At 42.1% G+C, this 20,069-nt stretch overlaps 1 protein-coding gene across 2 annotated transcripts in view; it reads right to left on the bottom strand.

Annotated features, from left to right (window-relative positions):
* Window positions 1-20,069, bottom strand: part of LOC107098735 (zinc finger ZZ-type and EF-hand domain-containing protein 1-like) — a 35,854-nt gene that overhangs the window by 3,964 nt on the left and 11,821 nt on the right. The window contains exons 6-40 of one of the 2 annotated variants that reach the window (XM_015396557.1): window positions 19,099-19,309; window positions 18,883-18,999; window positions 18,627-18,805; window positions 18,449-18,547; window positions 18,283-18,374; window positions 18,046-18,191; window positions 17,182-17,287; window positions 16,870-17,088; window positions 15,830-15,921; window positions 13,261-13,478; window positions 13,017-13,150; window positions 12,766-12,836; window positions 12,566-12,680; window positions 12,313-12,478; window positions 10,732-10,853; window positions 10,531-10,653; window positions 10,287-10,456; window positions 10,123-10,204; window positions 9,834-10,035; window positions 9,534-9,667; window positions 8,065-8,305; window positions 7,883-7,962; window positions 7,708-7,798; window positions 7,177-7,627; window positions 6,763-6,927; window positions 6,570-6,689; window positions 6,277-6,438; window positions 4,442-4,574; window positions 4,193-4,331; window positions 3,804-3,969; window positions 3,458-3,720; window positions 2,617-2,789; window positions 2,427-2,529; window positions 579-769; window positions 44-324 (exon numbers count right to left, since the gene is read on the bottom strand). In XM_015396557.1, the coding sequence (XP_015252043.1) occupies window positions 44-324; window positions 579-769; window positions 2,427-2,529; window positions 2,617-2,789; window positions 3,458-3,720; window positions 3,804-3,969; window positions 4,193-4,331; window positions 4,442-4,574; window positions 6,277-6,438; window positions 6,570-6,689; window positions 6,763-6,927; window positions 7,177-7,627; window positions 7,708-7,798; window positions 7,883-7,962; window positions 8,065-8,305; window positions 9,534-9,667; window positions 9,834-10,035; window positions 10,123-10,204; window positions 10,287-10,456; window positions 10,531-10,653; window positions 10,732-10,853; window positions 12,313-12,478; window positions 12,566-12,680; window positions 12,766-12,836; window positions 13,017-13,150; window positions 13,261-13,478; window positions 15,830-15,921; window positions 16,870-17,088; window positions 17,182-17,287; window positions 18,046-18,191; window positions 18,283-18,374; window positions 18,449-18,547; window positions 18,627-18,805; window positions 18,883-18,999; window positions 19,099-19,309 (5,557 nt within the window). The remainder of the gene's footprint in view (window positions 1-43; window positions 325-578; window positions 770-2,426; window positions 2,530-2,616; window positions 2,790-3,457; window positions 3,721-3,803; window positions 3,970-4,192; window positions 4,332-4,441; window positions 4,575-6,276; window positions 6,439-6,569; window positions 6,690-6,762; window positions 6,928-7,176; window positions 7,628-7,707; window positions 7,799-7,882; window positions 7,963-8,064; window positions 8,306-9,533; window positions 9,668-9,833; window positions 10,036-10,122; window positions 10,205-10,286; window positions 10,457-10,530; window positions 10,654-10,731; window positions 10,854-12,312; window positions 12,479-12,565; window positions 12,681-12,765; window positions 12,837-13,016; window positions 13,151-13,260; window positions 13,479-15,829; window positions 15,922-16,869; window positions 17,089-17,181; window positions 17,288-18,045; window positions 18,192-18,282; window positions 18,375-18,448; window positions 18,548-18,626; window positions 18,806-18,882; window positions 19,000-19,098; window positions 19,310-20,069) is intronic. The other variant, XM_015396558.1, reaches the window with a different exon arrangement.

Genomic DNA, 20,069 nt, shown 5'->3' on the forward strand with positions numbered 1-20,069 from the left:
AAAAATGATTCCACGCCTTAACTCTGTGTTTGAGGACAGTTACCTGTCTAGACAGACCGCCCCGAGGCTGAACAGCAGCTGGGTGGTCTTCCAGCCCTGAGTGTCTGAACAAGCGCTGTCTCCTTGTGTCAGCAGCTCGTATTTGTCCGCCAGCGCCTCTGTGACGGCGCCGTCTGCTTCCGCCGGAGCGATTCGAAGTAGCAGCTGACCCAGGAGGCCGAGGGAGAGATGGTAGGTCTCGTTCAGAGAGCCGGCGTTGGAAATAACTGCTCTGAAAAGGTGTGGCAGGATGGAGCTCAGGCTGGACAGACTGAGGCTGCTGTCCTGGGGTCACAAGAGGAAAGATTTGAGTAACGAAAGCAAAAAGGAAAATAAAAATAATAGTAAAAAAAAAAAAAACAACAGTTATAATCACTATTGATGATAAAATGTGTGATGTTTTTTTTTAATGGGCTTCCAGGAGGATCATTCTTAAAAAAAATCCTTACTATTATTTAATCCACAGGAGGAAAACTTAAATCAGCTCAATCTACTGTTATTTCTATGTCAGCTCCCTTACATATGAACTGGATATAAACCCTGTAAAAGCCTTTAGCTTGACATACTGGCTTTGCTGATGGGAGCATGGCTGCCAGCAGTCCTACGATCCTCTCTCTGGAGCACTCAGAAAACACGTGCTCCTGCAGGGGAACCTGCGGCAGCCTCTCATCCGTCTCCTTGACAACATCTGATGCCGGGGAGTTGAGTGTCCCTGGTCCTGATCCTGACGCTGAGGAAGTAGGTAAGGAATAGGGCCGGGCAGTTAATTACACGTGGAATATAATCGCAATTTAACAAAACACAATTTCCAAATCGCATTGTCTCTCAATTTTGAATCACCCTATACTTAACAAGTAGTAAGACATTACATTTCTCACTTTACCCCTCTAGTTGGCAGTAAAAGTCTTAAAGTGGGTTTGGGGCACAGAGAAAGGTAGAGAGAGTTGCAGCTAGCTCACAGATCCATGCAGGTCGGAAAAAGCACTTTTTAACACACAGTAAAATTCTGCAACAATGGACTCTGGGTAAGCAAGATTTTAAAAACTGAAAGACTGAAGTGAAACATCTACAAGCTTGGGGTTATTGCAAAGGCGTAACTCTCTGAAGGACTGGTGTGAACATATCCCCACCATCTAGGCCTGGTGGGGACAGTCCCCACTAATATTATTTTTCCCCTTTCCGCTCATTTACTTTAGCCAAAGCTAACAGAGGTTGGGTGCAGCTAACTGTATTCAGAGCGTATTGAGTCTGGGTTTTTTTTCTCCCTCTCTTGCGCTGCTCACATGTCCCGCCTCTCGGTGTAACATCATCAGATCTGTCGCTTTGAGACATCTGATTTGCAGTCGCACTTCGCTGTATACATAGTAGCTACGTGGCTGAAGAGAGACATATAACAGCACTCAGTGATTATTAACCGGCAGCTAGTTCTATGTATGTTTAAGTAAAAGTTGAAAGACGGCTTGGTTAAAAAAAATCGAGATGCCACCGAAAAATCTGTTTGTTAGACATACGGAGCTTTTTCAGCTAAAAATGAAAACAGATTGTGAGTTTATACAAGTTATGTTATAACGCAAGAAGCTTGAGAAAACATAGTTTTTTTTTCTTTACCAGTTAAAAAAAGCTTGGCTTCTCAGGACCATGACTCCCAGAGATAGATTTAAATTATCATGTTTTCTCATTGAACAGACAATATCAGACTGCAGAGCTTCTACGTATCTTGAATATTTGTTTCTGGCATCATTATATAAGTAAAGAGGTTCGTAAATCTTTTTAAACAGAGCACAGAGAGAAGTAGGGAGAGCTGCAGATTTAAAGGTGAAACAGATTTACTAGGATATGCAACATGCAATAAAATATATCTTAGCAGAAATATGCTATGCTGTAATTAAAATGCTGCATATCCATATTTTTCTGGATGGAACTGAGATTGTACTTCTAGAGATGCATGATATATAAATTTTGGCATTGGAATCAGCTGTTATTCATTATTTGGGGCCCTTTATATGTAATGCACTAAAAGGCATCTCTCTAACTGTATAAATATCAGTGTATTATGGTTCTCTTGTGTTTTCAATAATTGGAAAGCATTCAATAAATTTGAGCTATTTTTTGGGAAAATACAAAAACCTAATGAAAGCGTTCTGTTGGAGTAACTGTAGGTTATCAGCCACCACCTGAGTGTCCCCACCAACTTTCATCACAGAGTTACATCCTTTGGGTTAGTGCAAAGGAAAATCGAATCAAAATCGCAATACTGGTTATAAATAATCACAATTATGATTTTTGACAAAATCGGCCTAGTAAGAAAAATATAAAGAGGGATTAATGAACAAACTGTGCAGCGAGGAGCCCTTCCCAGGCCATCTAGGGAGTCTGGCGGACAATACCTGAGTCTAGGGTGTCCTGAGCAACCAGCTGCTTTTTATCTCCATCTGGTTGCATGGGTAGGTCAGGAGGAATACTCAGCTCCTCTGCAGTTTTGTCCTTTAGCTGGGGATGAAAAAAAAACGATAAGATTAACAAACTACACTGTGTTTTAATCTTCATATGGCTGCACGCTGTCTGGTTATTCCTGACCTTTTCCTTAGGAGACGAGGGAGAGCAGACTGCTGCGGTGCTGCCTGGAAGCGAGGAGGCGTCTGTGGCTGAACTCAGCTCCTGGGAGGTCTGAGGAGATGCCGGACCCAGCTCGCTCTCTGACACCGATTCATTAGAGGACAGCAGAGCAAGCAAGTTGGAGGAGCGGAGGCCTTAGCATGGGACAGAGGGAGAAAATAAACATTCGCTTTTGCTGAGAAATGTGATGATGATTCTTTAGAGAAATGCTCTTGGTGTGAAAAGCTGTTACTAAACGCTGATAGCCAACATAGCCCCATCTCTCTATCCTCTCTTTAATCCATATTCCACTCCTTCCATTCTCCCCGTCCCTCTGATTCCCTTCATCTTTCTTTTATTCTCTCATTTCTTTAATCCTTCCTTCCCTCTAAACCATTTCCTCCACCTCCTTTCTTTCTGATCCTCTTATTCTTGTATTCTTTAAATCCTTACTTCTGCCCTCACTTTATTTTCTCCTGTTCTTCTTCTTTTTGTCCTTCCAAAGATTTCCCTGTTCTCTTTTTATCCTATTTTTCCCTCCTTAGGTTCTTTTAATGTTTCTGTCCAGATTTCACTGAAATCAAGAAAGTTGTTGCTGGAGGTTGCCATGTGTTCTCCAATCTGACCACTAGATGTCGCCAACTGTTAGTCACATAACTCCACTTTTCACTCAGATGCAAAAGCGTCACTTTATTCCTTCACTGGGGAAACACACGCCCGGAGTGCTCCCTTAAAACAAATGTTGCAGACAAACCATTGCCTTCTGGTGGTCCAGGCATGCAGAACAAGTATAGAACAAAATAATAAAGCTTACTGTCTGTACCTTTGCCCGTCTGACCTTTGAGCAGGCAGTCGGTGATAAGTTGGGAGCATTGAGTCTGCAGCGTTGAAGCCAGTTCCAGGGCTTTGCCGTCCAAACATTCTCCCTCCACTTGCCTCTCACTGCTCAGCTCAGACGTATACAGAGACAAAGCGGAAAACAGGAGCCAGGAGTAGTTGTGGATGTAAGGCTGGATGAGGCGGTGGCGGTCGCTGATCCGTATGGTCACCATAGGATACACGGTGATGCGATGGGTGGGCAAGTGGCTAAAAATCAGAGGAAAAAAGAATGAAAAACGGCAACGAGAAGTAAAACTGAAGCATCTTTAGGAGGGATTTTAACCAGCTACCTGTCAGGATATTTCTTTGCATTGTAGCAACCGAAGCACAAGTCAAAGTCCTCACAGACGTTACAGTTTATCCTGCTGCCAACAATCAGGCCCTGGCAGTGATCACAGGCGTACTCCATGTTGACCATTTCATGATCATCCTCGTGGCCCTCAGGCTTGGCTCCACCTGGTTGCAGCACATTCAAGGTTTCATTATGCCTCCAGAATCAGAAATGCTAAAATATCACAACTATAATACAATATTTTTTATTTATCCACATTTTTCTGAGTTGATTTCAATCCTGCGTCTATCCTCGACTCATTTCACCATCAATCCCTGTATATTTTAATACACAGGACCACATTTACTAAATGTAGCATCGTAGCTGCGTTTGGGTGCAGGGGCTCACTGAGAAAGCAGGTCTTGCAGAGGTCCATATCCATGCACTGCAGACATCTATAACGATGCCAGGGAGCCATCCTCTCACAGCCATCACAGGAGATCACCACATTCAGTAGGTCACAGTAGCGGGCGATGAACATGTGCATCTGAGGGACAAAATTATTTTAACGCAAACACTGGAGAACAGAATTCAAAGGGAAAAAAAGTCTCCCGTGATCGCAGACTGCTCCTTTCAATTCAGCTGGCTTTAAAATACCTTCCTCCTGTCCTCCATGGAGTCCTCTTCATCGATCTTGTCGTACCACTTTTCAAACATGCCATCCATACACTCATCCATCCATTCCTGGTTCTTCTTGTAGTCTGCGATTTCGTCCTCCTCTGTCCACTGACTGACGGGGGATTTTAAAAACAAAAATTAACTCATCAGATGTCATAAATAAACAGATCAAATCAGACACCAAGTGGTCCATCCACATTTATGCCCATTTATCTAGATAACAACAGTAAAACGTAGGATTCTGACATATTCTTCCACATTTCACAGCAGGTTTTAAACCAATAAATGAAATCTGCTCCCCAAAGATTTAACTATCATAATTCATATCTGCAATGCTTGGAAGTGTCTGAACCTGATTGTCCTTCACTACATACAGCTTTCACTGCTTCGTAATACTGTTATTCTATTAGGAAATACCCCAAAAATCATTATATTTTGACGCTGTATTGAGTGTCCAAGTTGGTCCCGGAGTAGGTACCAGATCTGCTCGTTCTTATGATGTCAGCATATGGCAACTCCAATGGAACAAACTGTATTGTACGGAAGAGGATTAGGGCCACTGAAAAAAAAAAGGTTTAACTGATTTTAAAATGTTATTTCAGTTTAACATGGGAATCTCAGAATTCTGACTTTTTTCTCAGAATTCTGACTGAATTCTGACAATATAAAAAGACACAATTCTGAGAAAAAAGTCAGAAATCTGGGTCATCTAGATTTAGATTTTTTTTCCAGTGCAGATTGAGCTCTGCCATTTAACAAGGTCACAAAAAAGTCTCAGCTTATTTTTATTCTTTTTATTAAGATCTGAGTGCAGGGAAGGACAAATGGAACATCCTAAAAATGACTTTCATATAGATTTTAGACAAATAAAACAGTTATTGTACTTGTAGAAAACGAACAGTTGTTGTTGACAGGAAGCTAAAAGTAGCGTAGCTTAATATGGCTAACTGACCGAGCTAAAAGAGGCTAATCTGTTAGCTCCCCCCCCTTTATACCACAGTCTTGCAGTTACTTTGTTCACCATAAACAGATTTTTTTTAGTTTTGTTGTCGATCAGGTAAAACTTCATCGGTCACTAGACACGCTAACGCTACACTGGAAAAACGATCTAGAAATAAGTAAAAATGTCCAAAATTAAATGTATTTACCCTTAATTTGAGTAGGTAAATGAGAAAGTTTGCTAATGGAATAAGGATTATTACTCTTAAAATAAGATAATTAGATAATATGCACTTGAAATAAGACAATGCAATTGTTTTTTCTTATTTTAATTGTAATTTGTCTTGTTCCATTGGCAAAATGTCTCTTTTACCTCCTCAATCCAAGAGAAATTCAGTTATTTTAAGAAAAAATGACATCTAGATTTCGATTTTTTTCCAGTGTACAGATACTCCAGACTAAGCACACTGACGCTGCGTGATGTTATTATCGTTGTTTAGGCAACCACAATGTTTTACATCATGTGGCAACGTTCAGCCAATCATGTAGTGTGACGTCACTGGCATGCACAGGGCCCGAGCAGATCTGGTACCTACAACGGTTTACATAGAACAGGGTCGTGATAAAATCTTGATCCAGGAGGGTCTAAGGGCCAAAATTCAGAGAAAATAATCTATCAACATATTAAAAGCCAAATGATCCATTAGTTCGAGTCAAAGGTCTAAATGTGGCAAATCAAAGATAAAAATTCCTACTTATAATTCTTTTGTGTTTTAGGATTCATTTCTTCTAGCTAATTGGTTTTTTATTAGTGCTCATCTTTACTTCCTGTTCTCCCTGTTCAAGAATGATGTCATCAGACTGCCTTAGATTACCTGATGGCGATGTCGTGAACGCTGATGTTCTCCTGGGACATGGCGAAAAGGAGGTCTGGAAGCTTTATGCTCAGGAAGAGAGGCAGGTCCTGCACCTCCCAGTTCATGTCTAGGAGGTGCAGAAAGCAGCTCTGCACACACGACAGGGCTGGGAGCAGAGCTCTGGGGAGAGAAGTCTCAGTCAGCCTACCGCACACTAAGCACTGCTAATCACTGCTAATCACTGCAGGTCTTGCTTTTAAAAATTAAAATCTGGTTAAAAACTGGCATATAATTAAAGAGGAACATCTCACTTCTCGTTGAGATCGTTGAAAGCCTGCATGGCCTCCACCAGCATGAGAACCAGCTGGTGGTAAGAGCGTCTGACCTCCTCTCCCAGTTTCTCCCCGCTGTCCGATAACTGAGAGAAATAACTGAAGACAGAAAAGGGATGGATGAGGGTCTGAAATCAGGCCCAGATGTTCACACGTATGGGTTGGGATCTACCTGGTGAAGTCCTTCTGACACGCCAGCAGCTCCTGCAGGAACAGGATGCAGGGAGGCTGGAAGAGGTGCGGCTGCCCCAGAGAACGCAGACACTGCTGAATCGTCTCCAGCACCTTGCACACACTCAGGGCCTGCGCTGTGTTCAGGGCCAGGGTGTGGAGGATGCTGCCGAGAGGAGAGCTTATTATTTGGGGCAGTTTTCCCTCTAAATTCCCAGAATATCCAAAAGATTTTTTTTTAAATCGAAATAGGTACAGTTATAATACAAACACATTCTGATGTTGTTTTCTATTACAAGTTAGAAACTTTAGGGGTTATCAATCGATTTAGAAATAACTGGGAAAAACTGTTGCTCTTAATGTGGCGAAGTAAATCTAAAAAGAAGTGAGGTATTTTAAACGATTCAATGTTCACCTTGCTGTAGTGAGAGCCTGATCCTTCATGAAGTTCAGGATGTGTTTCAGGATCGGGTAGCGCTCTTTGACAGAGGGCACAATGTTGGAATCCTCAAGGGAGCGGCAGGAGAGCAGGCGAAGGCGAGAGCGACTGAACGGCGCTTTACGGGGGAAAGTGGAAGGGGAGGCCGGCTCCTTGGGCTGGGAGAGGAGACCCTCTGAGAGCTCGCCATGGCCTCCCCTGTGGTTCTCAGGGTTCGGCTGGCTCTGTCCCTGCCTGGCGTCGTCAGGTAGGCCCGGCTGCGGACCCAGTGAGGTGCTGGGCTGGAAGTCTCCTTCTGACACGGATTTGGAGCGGAGCAGCGGAGAGACGCTGCCCTCTGGCGCTTTAGACGGCTCGCCACCCTGACAGGATCTTCCACACGGGGCAAAGCGAAACAGCAAGAGGCTCTTCTCGATGCACATCTCAGCTGACAGAAAAGACAATCAATCAGTGAGCAAACATTCAGTAGGGGGCGGAGCCTCAGAATCTAATTATCTGGATCATTACCCAGCGAGTCTATGGTAACCTCTTCCTGACTGCCTTCTTTATCATCATATGTGTTCATTTTGCCGACCAGGTATCGCTGCTTCATCTCCAGCTGAGAGGGAAATAAAAAGCTTTAGTAAAGGGAAATCAGGAGAGTAGATCTGCTACAGACATAAATCCTTGGAGTTTTCCTCACCATCCAGGTTCTGATGCTGTCAGCCAGAAGGTAAACCTGCACAAATTCTTCACACAGAAAGGACTTGCAATCTTGATTAACTATTGGCAGGAAGAGAGAAGAACGACAGATCAGACAGGTGGAAGGATGGGATCCCAACCTATTCCCCCTGAGTGTGACGGACGATTCCCAGCTAGCATTACCGTATGACTTCAGCGCCTGGTTGAGGGCCGGCGTGTGGTAAACCATGGCCGCCCAGATGGCGTTCACAGCCTGGTCCACCTTTGATCCCGCCACAATCTCACTGCTCATTGGGTGCTTTCTGCAAGCCTGCACGAGGGTCCGCATTAGCTCTGCTTTGTGGTCTGATGGTTCCTGTGAAGGGTTCCAACGGGCAAAGTCCTCCAGGAAGAACAACATCTCATCTGAACTTGATGCGTCCGACTACAAATCCCAATAAAAAAAAAAAAGAACAGGGAGGGTTTTACAATGAAGGGTCAAAAACACAAACCAATCATGGAAAAATGTGTCCTTTTTAATTATGGGATTTCACAGGGTTTTAGGGTTTACCTGAACATAAGTCATTGTTAGAAAAATGCAAATGTCATCATTTTATCTGAACTAAGTTTCAGGCATTTGGCCTTCTAGGAATGATGTGTTGTTTTAACTTGATCGGGAAGAGCAAATGTTTCTTCCAGGAAGGGCCTGATCTCATCCAGATATGCTGTTGCAGATGATTGATAACCACGGCAATAAACCTGCACCCCCTTTTTGAATGTGTAAACTTCTGACCCCTCCTGCTACTCCTTTGAAGTCTGATAATAACGGCAGGGAGCAGAGAAGTCCCAGCAGGGTTGACCACAGACATTTCAGGGAGTATGTCTGTGTCCTCTCTCCTCGTCTGCAGAAAAGTAACTCGTGTTGTGTCTTGTGTTGGTTGATTTGTAGGACAATAAGGGGTTATTATTGTTTAACCCTAACATCCAATATTTTAAGATGATGGTGAAGCAAACAGAAAAAACAAATATTTTTCCAGCAACATTGGAAGGAAAGGGGCTTTAAAGGTGATTATTCATCCTGGACAGTAGGGGGTGTACTCATCTGCTCCACTTTTGGTATATTTGATTTGATTCATGTATTTGAACGGGAAAGCGCAATTTAATAACAAATACAACATGACGTCTTAAAAAAGTACAGATAGTCAAGACATGAGATTAAATAGAAACAAAGACAACAAAACAAAACACTGCAGCAAAGAAAACAGAAACAATCAATACAGCATAAATATGCAGATGTAGTTATAGTGTCATTTTTTTCAAATGTTTAGTGAACACCTTATAAGTTATGCCTCTGATTTCCTCCCCTTTGCCTCTAACAGACCGACCGACTAAAGCTGCTCTTCCTCAGAGGAATAACTCTCCTCTTGCAGAGCCTCTGGTCACACACAGTCGTTTCTCTGACTGATGGACTCGGAGAAAATAGCCAGGGTTAAATTAGGAATTATGTTGTAAATCAAATCTGACCGGAGTAAATAGCTGAATACTATTATTCCACGACACACTTGAAATCTAAAAGAAATCCCTTTTAAGCAGACATTATCAAGTAATCGTAACCAATTTTAATCCCCAATTGATCATTAGTCCATTATTTGTTGACATCCGTTAGTCTGTACCTGCTCAGGGGCTGTTCTCGCCGTGTTCCTGTCCCGTGTTTCACACAAGCCGTGTCGCAGGATGGGCTTCCATAAAGGTGAAGCCTGAACGTGTAACATCTTTCCTGGAGGAAGCTCCTTCACACTGCGGATCTCTGGAGAACAGAGAAACCCACCAATCTAACTGAATTTACATCTAAAAGGTCGACATAAAGCTCAAAAACAAGAAAAATATTCAACAAATTAAATAAAGTTAAAAAATATCTCAGTTTGGAGCTGGATTTAAAATTTAAACCACTACTGTGTTTCTCTTAGGCTCACCGTGGGGGGATTTCAGCGCCAGGGTTCTGGATGCCAGGCGACCCATGAGACGAGCCACCAGCAGCTGCAGGTCTGACATCCAGGAAATGGTGATATCTGGCAGACCCAGCGCCGTCACAGTGAACTTGTAACCCCACTCATTATTGCTGCTATCGGAGTGGAACAAGAACTGCAGCTGAGGGCCAGTGTCGAACGTCACCTTCTGCAGGAGCAGAGAGATGGGCGGGTTGGAAAAACAAGCTAAGCTGCTTTCTATGTGTGGATCGCTGCTTGGCTAAGGGTCTCCTACCTTTGGCCATTTTTCACTTCCAACCTTCATATCGTAGCGCACCTTCCCGCCTCTGGAGTCGGTGAATTCTAGATAGTCATATCTGTAAAGACCAAGCTGAGTTAGAATCCTCATTAAGAGTTATCTAATGCAAACAGAGGAAGTTGCTGCAGTGTGTCGGTGACCTCTTCTCTGTCTCACAGCGTTCGTCAAACTCCACCTCGAACGAGGTTGCACCGGGACAAGCGAAGACGGTGGTCTCATGTCGGCTGTTCTCGTAGTTGTGAGGGGACTCCATGTTCCAGGTCCTGAGCACCACCGGCTTCTGGGGCTGGTGCGAGCTTTCTTGATCCACCTGCGTGTTTCAGTTATGGTGAAAAAGTTTCATAACATAACCGAAGACTGCACCTTTGGCTAAAATCAACTGACCTTAGAGAAGATGTCTCCCGTGTCACTCGACAGTTTTTTGATGAGCTCCACCAGCGAGGAGAAGCTCTTCAGCAGCACACTGTGAGGGATGTCCAAAAAACACAGCTCCAGGAGGAAAATCATCTGCCGGGAGCAGAGCGAGCGTTAGCCAAACATTCCGTTCTGAATTGTGTTCACGGTGCAGATAGGAGGATGTATTACCATCTGTCTGAAGACTGTGGCCAGGATGGAGCTGCCCAGTTTGTCTGTAATTTCACTGCTGGTGAACCTTTCAAGAAGGGAACCCAGCACAGCACTGATACTTCCAAGGAATTGATCCACATCTAGAGAAACACATTCAGCAATTTAAATTTTTCTGAAAGGAAACATCATGAATTTGACTCTTGCTGTACATTAGTGGTGTGCCGATTGATCGGCACATCAAAATTAAGGGACAGGATATTTATATAAAACAGGATATTTATATAAAAGCACATGATGACGAGTCATTGAGGCATACCGCAGAAGAAACAGACAGCAGGTAAAGCAGCGTACATTTACACTGTCCTCCATGAGAATGATGTTTAGAAAAAAACAACTGATTTTATCAGGTAAAGGAGCAGCAGTGAAAGACTTTGGGCTGCATCGACGGCTCTCACAGTTGCGCAAATATTTCTGCTGCATCAGACAGTAAAAGTGGGTACAGGGCTGTCCATGTGCATTTTTTAATTCTTAATATAGAGAGGATAGGTCTTTTCAAAAATTCGCGAAAATCCTCCACTATACCTTTAAAGTCCAACCGTTGCAGTTCTGAATTCTCCCGAGTGGTGCCCGACTTTATACAAGTGATTAAATTGAATGTGATTGGTCATTTATCAAGGGTGCGGGATTGTTTTGACAGAAAATTCGCAAGCCTTTTTGGTTGTGGCCGTTTTCCCGGAATCATCTTGCCAACCAGTTAGCAACTTAGTGCTAGTAGGTTCCCAATGGGAAATTCCATTGGGACCAAGTAGCACTAAATTGGTGACTTAGAAACAACACTGTCAAGGAACGCTATGGACAGAGGAAACATGCAAGAGGAGGAGAGTTTTGTGTTTGGGGTCGTGGTTGAGTCTCCTCCATCATACATTTTTTAATAAGAGGAGCAAACTGGGGACGAAGATGTTGTGGAAGAGGACGCCAGGGCGGCAGAAGCTTGGTTTGGCCGTACATGTTTGAGCCCTTGCCTCGCAACGCTGCCAGTTCTGTTAGCTCTATGCCTGCCGAAGACACAGACGTCCATCCCCGTGAACACTGGGACGGAACTCAATGGGAAAGGAAATTATTTTTATTTCTTATTTCAACCGTTGCGTATATTAGCTGCAACATCTGAATCAAGATATTATGACCGAAAAAATTATTGACAGATGACTGTTTATATATGATTGGCCAAATTTAGGCGTTCAGGCTGACGTATAACTAACTGGCCTGCATAAGATAAAGAAAAAAAATCCCACAGATTTTAAGACATTTTTTTTAAATAGAAATTTCCAACTTTTGGACCAATATGGTCTGATAAAGAGTACATTTATATACATGTTTAAGCCAGAATGATTTGAAATTTAAATATGATTTCCCTATGACTTTAAGGATCAAGCAGTCGTACTAAGTGTTGTCCCTTAGACAAATGATCCGTTAATGATCCGTTAAGTATTTTCTCAGTACTTCTTACTTCAGACCATCACATAAAAGCCACAAAAATAAATAGAAGTTTTTGGCTTTAACAAGAGAAAAGATAAAAGATTAATTGTTGTTGTGGCTCACATTTTAGGAGGATGTCTCTGGCCAGCTCAGAAGCAGCAGCCGTGGAGGTTCCACTGTTGAGCTGCAGGTAGCACCAGGAGAGCAAGCTGCCCTGCAGCGCCCAGAACAAGGACAGCAGCACTGTCCTGCTGGCTCCAGTCCTTCCATCCACCATCAGAACCTCACACTGATAGATGGGCAGAAAGTTTGATGGGAAAAGTTTCATTCAAGGCTCCAGCACTTTGAGAACTAAAAGCAAAGAGTGACAGATCACCTCTCTGGAGGCGACAAGCAGCAGCGTCTCCATGACTAACAGTATGGGGCTGATGTCGAAGTCTGAAGGAGCTCCTTTGGGCGGCAGCAGCAGAAGGCCGCTGGGATCCTGGTTACTGGGAGAAGAAAAAAAACATCTATTACTGGTCTGTCGCTACTGATGTGGAAACAAAATAGACATGAGTGATTTTAGATATTTACCTGAAATAATTACAAAGAGATTCAAATGTCACCTTCACAGACTCTGGCTGATCGTCCTCACTTATATTTTTCTACAAAACAGCAGATTAAAATCAGGATTAGTAAATTAATTATGCAGATCAGCAAAATCATAAAAATACATGAAAATGGATCAAATATTTATGAATTCCTATCAGATTCTATTGTTTAAATAGAATCAGAATTGTCCACGTCTGCATTTGAAATACGGAGAGATGAGGCGTTAACCTCACCATCATGTGAAAGAGTTTATCCCGCCTGTTGAGTTTATCGGGGAAGAAAACGGCAGCTCCATTCAGAATGGCCTTAACCGCTTCTTTGTGTAAAATCTTCTCCATTGTCGTCTCTCCCTCTGGACCGTCGACAACTGCAACACAAGAATCATGCCTCACTTTACACCGATTTATCTCTTTTATGACAAACACCGGAGAACAGCATGTTCTACTAATGAAAGATGAAAGGTCTGCAGGTCCTTACTGTGACAGAGGTGAGCGTAGAGCTCTGATACGGCCTCAGAGAGACCCGGAGGATCCCTGCTGCTAAACACTGATGGACCTGCTTCTGCAGAGGCTCCTTCCTCTGGGTCTTTACTCCCCTCTGTGTCCTGGGGCTCCGTGGGGTTTGGCAGCATGGGGAAACAGTTCTGCATCAACTGAAGCAGGAGAACTCTGCTTTTCAACACCTCCTCTCCTTCACTGAAACAGAGAAAATCACTGAGCATGTTCTATCACAAGCATGTCTGCAGAGTTCCTCTAACTGGGTCCATTAGAGATAGATCAGCTCTGACTTATTCTTTATTATGTGTCGGATTAGGAGAGGTTGATAGTTTATTTCAGCAGACACAGTCGTTATCAGATTCTAGTTGTTAAGGACCGCTGTTAGCTTTGCTAAGCTAACCAAACCAGTCGGCAATAAAACGATTCACCTGTTCATTTTGTATTTGCTGAAATAATAGAGAAGCTTCCTTTAGCTGGAGAGCTGTAACTTCTAATTTAGATGATGTGACTCCACTGCCAGCAAAGCCTACAGGAGCTCCAAGGAGTCCAGAGGAGCCTTAAAAATCCTGAGAGCAGAAGGTATAATAGTTGCACATTTGCTCTGTGAATTCCAGGTACAGCTCTCCTCTCCTGATATGAAATCAGTTGGATCAGCTGCAGCCACGTGGATAAAAGGGTCACAAATTGACTTGCTTTTTACTTATTTATACTCCAGTAATTCCCGCTGGTTGCATACGATGTTTTTTTCTTAAATATTACAGTGTCCTTCAAGCTGTTGTTGTTTTTCTGTGTGTTTTTGCTTAATTCAGTAATAAATAAAGTTCTTCATGCAGATTTACAATTATTAAAGAGTTACAACACTCTGGGATACCACACAAATACTTGGCTGGTTGGTGAATTAGTTATTTGGTTGAGTTGTTTGGTAAGTTGGTTAGTTATTTGGTTGGTTGGTTGGTTAGTTGATTGGTTATTTGGTTGGTTAGTTATTTGGTTGGTTGGTTAATTTGTTCACTGGTTGGTTATTTGGTTGGCTGATTGGCTATTTGGTTGAGTTGTTTGGTTAGTTATTTTTTTGGTTGGTTGTTTGATTGGTTATTTAATTAGTTATTCGGTTCGTCCGTTCGTTATTTTGTTGGTTGGTTAATTAGTTAGTTAGTTAGTTGGTTATTTGGTTGGTTGATTATTTGGTTAGTTTTTGGTTGGCTAGTTATTTGGTTAGTTATTTGTTTAGTTAGTTGGCTGGTTGATTATTTAGCTATTTGGTTGTTGATTGGATATTTGGTTGTTTGATTGGTTAGTTATTTGGTTGGTTCATTGGTTAGTTATTTGGTTGGTTCATTGGTTAGTTATTTGGTTAGTTGGTTGGCTATTTGGTTGGTTGATTATTTTGTTAGTTTTTGGTTGGCTAGTTATTTAGTTGGCTAGTTATTTGGTTAGTTGTTTAGTTATTTGTTTAGTTAGTTAGCTGGTTGATTTGTTAGCTGTTTGGTTGTTGATTGGATATTTGGTTGGTTGATTGGTTAGTTATTTGGTTGGTTGATTGGTTAGTTATGTGGTTGGTTTATTGGATATTTATTTGGTTGGTTGATTGGATATTTATTTGGTCGATTGGTTAGTTACTGTAGTTGGTTAGTTATTAGGTTTATTGGTTAGTTGGTTCTCCCTTAATGTCGTGTCCCTGTGTGTTTTATAAAAACTAATTTTTGTAGGGCTCTGGGGACGATATACTAGAACTTATTCTTGAATGAAACCAAACTAACTTTGAAAAGCAAAGACGAGTCTGCAGCATCATCTTTGATGATAAAATGAAAATGGCTTTACTTTATATACTAAAAAAAAAGCCAGACAATACCGATGTCTGGATTCACCAGATACTTAAGAGGCGTTCAGTTTGCGGCACATTGAGCAGCAAAAGTTCAGATTTTCCAACTCTTGTGAAGCACCTCAGATGCATAAATGCTGATAACGCGCTGTTCCTCCTATTCATAACTCGCTGAAGGACCTTTTGACGCGACCCAACCACAGACTTTGCTTGTAAAGGAGGGGCTGCTCTACAACCACTGCCAGGTCTCTATTATGTAGTTGCCATCATTGTCACCCTCTGGCTTTCTGATTAGTTCTGCCAGCAGAGGGTGAAAATCTGTTTATGTTTGCTGATTGCACCCAGTGGTGGAATTCTATTTAGGCCCAGAAAAGAACGATCTAAACATGATCATGACGAATGCTTGGTGCATATTACCTTATTCTATCAGGTCTAAATGGTTTTCCTTTTTTTGGATACACATAACGTGGGTTTGCACTTAAGCCTCTTGTGTGGCTCTAATAAATGAAAGTATGATTTAACAGTAAAGACCAACACAAACTTCCACAAAACAGGTGCGACCTTAGATTCTTTTAGCTTGTCTTACAAAATCATTTTTAAATATTCTGTGAATGTTAATAAATTCAAATGTGTGTTTTGACACATCTGACAAAAAGTTGGAATTCAGAAAATAAACCCCCAAAATCTGCTGCTGCTACATGTCTGCTGTTAACAGATCATCACTCACATCTCCCTGAGTTTATTGTAGAAGTTCCAGAAAAGGTTAAGGCTGAGACCACCGAAGTCCAGAAGATACTTCTGCTTGAAGTGTGAGGCATCCTGCAGAAAAAAGTGTAGGTGGTTACTGGGAGCCAATCAAGCTGTAAAATCTGCAATCCCTACTTATGGCCACCAGAGGGCAGCATGACTAATATCGGGTGTTCTGGGTGACAAAACATGCAAAACATTCAGCCTTAATAAAAATGACATTTGGTTCCTTCCTTCCTTTTTTTATATATTTACTTACCCCTTCACCGTTTCCTTCCTTCCTTATTTCCTCCCTGTCCTTACTTTGTTTCATCTATTCTCTACTACCTTCCTTTGTCCTCTACATCCTTTCTTAGTTCCTTCCTCCCTCCCTCCCTGTCCTCCTTCCTTCTTTTCATCTACTATTTACTACCTTCCTTCCTTCTCTGCATCCTTTCTTAGTTCCTTCCTCCCTCCCTCCCTGTCCTCCTTCCTTCTTTTCATCTACTATTTACTACCTTCCTTCCTTCTCTGCATCCTTTCTTAGTTCCTTCCTTCCTTCATATACTTGCCCCTTCTCCCTTACCTTCCTTCGTTATTTCCTCCCTGTCTTCCTTCCTTTGATTCATTTACTTTCTACTACCTTCCTTTCTCCTGTACATTCTTCCTCTCTTCCTTCCTTCCTTCCTTCCTTCATTTACTTGCCCCTTCTCCCTTACCTTCCTTCCTTCCTCCCTCCCTGCCCTTCTTCCTTATTTTAATCTACTTTTTACTACCTTCCTTTCTCCTCTACATCCTTCCTTAGTTCTTTTTTTTTTGTATTGTTAGAAAACAATGCTGTTTATAGTTTTTCTTTAGTGTTGTTTAAGTTCTAGATTCTTTACTGATTTCCTTCCATTATTCCTCCAACTTTATCTCTTAGAAGGAGCCCCCCATAAATAGAAATCCAGGCTTCCAGGAAGACCACCACGGTTATTCAGAGGAAAACGGGACGCTAAAACTGGATGATGCCAGCAACACAGCCGAGCGGTGCCCCCTTACCGTGTCTCGTGTGAGCTGCTGTATGAAGAAAAGTGTCTTGTTTAATAGACAAAGGCCAGAGACACCATCATGATCCAGACTCTCCCCCTGGCTGCTGAGGTCGTCCAGGTCAACCAGCCTCTCTGTTCCGGGGCAAAGGTAGCCACTGAAGCTGAGGTTCTGCACACCGAGCCGCTCGGCTGAGTCCTGCCTGGTGCAGAGGAATTTCACCATCAGGAACTAAAAAGACAGATATAAGCAGAATGGGTTTAGAAATACAAAGAGCTGAACATCGAAGAAAGGAATGATATCAGGGAACAGACAGGTCGGTACCTTGGCGACGCGGCACTGCTGCAGCTTGATCTCCACATCATTCCAGTCCTCTTCCAGCTCAAACCAGCCGATCGGCTCATCCTCACTCTGCGCTGAAATCCTCCCACTGCAGGTCAGGCAAAGGTAATAAACCACACAGACCTCCCAAAGGTCTAAATGGACCACATTCTGATTTCCTGTTTGAGTTTCTTTCTTTTTCAATTTTAATTCCTCTAGAAAATTCAACAAGTTTTATATCGGATAAAGATAACCAAATTAAAACCAACAAGCATTTATTTAAATTACCATTTAATTAATTAAATGAAATAAATTGATTCCTTGTTAAATAATGAATATCTACTAAGGTTTAACCTTTTTTTTTTGGAAAGCAGTTTAATTTCACAAACCAATCCAATCAAACTACAGAAAATAAAGCCTTTTAGAACTATAAGTGAGGCATCTGTTGGCCATTTGCTAAAACTAATGTATGTCAGTAAATCAGAGTTGAAGCCATCATCCACTATGGGAGAAAAAAAGAAACGCTATAAACTTTTCCACGGCCAGGTTCTCTGTTTACTAACGTTATTTAACAAAGATTTTTATGATGTGGTCTTTCACAATTTTAAACATTGTAACTTTTTAAATGATGACCTTTTGCTCGTTATCACACAGTTTATGGTACTTGTGCATCAAATTTGATCTATAATCAGTTGTTTTATTTTGCTCATTTTAAAGATGTTTTTATTAGAAGTGTGTAAGTAAGAATTGTTGGTGTTAGAATATCAGAGGGAAAAAAAAACATTTCACTTAATTAACTAAAAACACTAAATATGAAAAGCCTCAAGCCCTTCTTTAAACGCTGAAGTTCAACGAAGGGAACCATACCTGTCCTGTACAAACTCCTTGTAGTCCTTGTAGTTCCACGAGTCGTACTTTTTGAACCTCTTGAAATGTTTCTCTGCATCAAAGGAGTCGTCCTCCATGTAGGCGAACACCAAGCCACACTTGGCCCCAATGGCTCCTTTCCGCACCTGCACACATGAGCAGCGACTTCAGTGATAATCTACATGGTCCTCCACCACGGCGCACGTTTTCACTCATCTCCTGATGACACCATCTTACTTTGATCTTCATCTGAGTGACCTGGAAGTTGCTCTGGTCCTCCGTGGAAAGGATCACGCTGGCTTTCTTCCTGCCGCTTTCTGTGAGAAAACCTGGAGAAAAAGCAAAGAGCTGACCACACGCTCAAACATCCTTCATTTAGAGGTCGATTGCAGCTGGCCGCTACCATCTCCGGTAGAAGAATCGCTAAGCATGTTCTCTGGGCCTGACTTCTCCTCTTTACTTTTGACGTCACAGGCTTGCAGGTGCAGCTGGAGCGGCTTCCCTGCAAACAATCGCCATACGGTTCAACAAGTGACCTTCTAGTCATCAGAGTCAGAGAGATGATGGATGAGTCGAATTACCGTTACAGTAAAGCAACCGGAGCCTAACAGAAGCCATGGAGAGGATGACGGATGAGGCCTTGTACTTGATCTGGAGATGATCGCTGATGCAGGACAGGGCCTGGAGGATTTTGGCCACACTGCCTCTGGCCAGAGCGAAAGCCAAGAGAGTCATCTCTGCGTCGGGGCTCACGCAGCAGCTGGACAAAAGACAGGAAAAACTGAGTGACGTCATCAGGCAATAGAAAGAAGTGCAATAAAACAAACAGCAGCTTACTTTGCGATCCGGAGGAGAAAGCCGTCCACCTCCTCCAGTATGTTTAGGGAGAAGAACTTGGGGAACTCAGTGGAGGATGGCGTCAGCGACAGTGGAGGCATGTGCTGCAAGGCTTTCCTGTAAAGCAAAAAAAACCTCATCTTTGGCATCGCCAAAAAAAAAAAAAGAAGCGACAAGCTAAGCGCTGCGCGGCGCTGCAGCCTCCAGGGATCTTACTGTGTGATTTGGAGCACGGTTTGAGCCAGGGCGGGGTTGGTATCCATGGACGCGGTGACCAAAGAGGTGAGCAGAGACAGGTACCAGATGGCCGAGGCGTCCGACACGGACACCTCTTTGCTCTTGGTGATCTGGTAACCCAGCGTCTTCAACCCGTGGATGCGCGTGTCGCATCCGTCACTCAGGCATCGCTTGATGTTGATTTGGACGTCTGGGATTTTTGTTCAGGAGAATAAATCAGACAAAAACACAAACAACTAAGAACACTTTTAAATATATAGAGCCAATAAAGGAGATTAGCTAGATCAATTTTTACTACATGAATAGAATAAGAGAAAAACACTAATAAGGGATTATTTTAATCACCTATTTATTTTAACTTGTTTACAAAATAGTTATTCTTTTTCCTCATTTCTATTTAAATTATTTAAAACATTTATTTTTATTGTATTAAATATGTGGATAAATGTCCCAGTCTTAACTAAATAAATAAAAAATGAACGATTACTCTGTCGAATTTTTTTTTCAATTAATTATTAATCCGATAGACAAAGGTTACTTAAAGATTTTTATAAAAATTAAACCACTTGAGGAGATCTGGACAGAGCATATTGACAGACGAAAAGTTTTTTGTCCCAAATGCAAAATGTTTACATCTCTTTTTACAGTTTTGGTATAGTTCCTGCTCTAAGTGGGTCACTAAAGGTCATCTAAAGGCATATTTTAGAGTCTCTACTCCAGTTCACCAATAACTGAATACTAAATTAGTTGACAATTATTTCAATAATCAATTAATAGCTATTACTTTTTCAGCCCTAAAATAAATGTTTCTGTTAATAACATAATATTCTGCTTGCTTTGGTTTCCTGTTCTTCCTTTGAACTAATGCTTTTTATTAAACCCACTGTCTCAAGCTACTGGAAATTCAATAAAGGAAGACGAACTAAAAATATTCCATTAAACAAATGAAT

This window comes from Cyprinodon variegatus, unplaced genomic scaffold, assembly GCF_000732505.1.
Source record: "Cyprinodon variegatus isolate N-32 unplaced genomic scaffold, C_variegatus-1.0 Scaffold805, whole genome shotgun sequence".
NCBI lineage: Eukaryota > Metazoa > Chordata > Actinopteri > Cyprinodontiformes > Cyprinodontidae > Cyprinodon > Cyprinodon variegatus.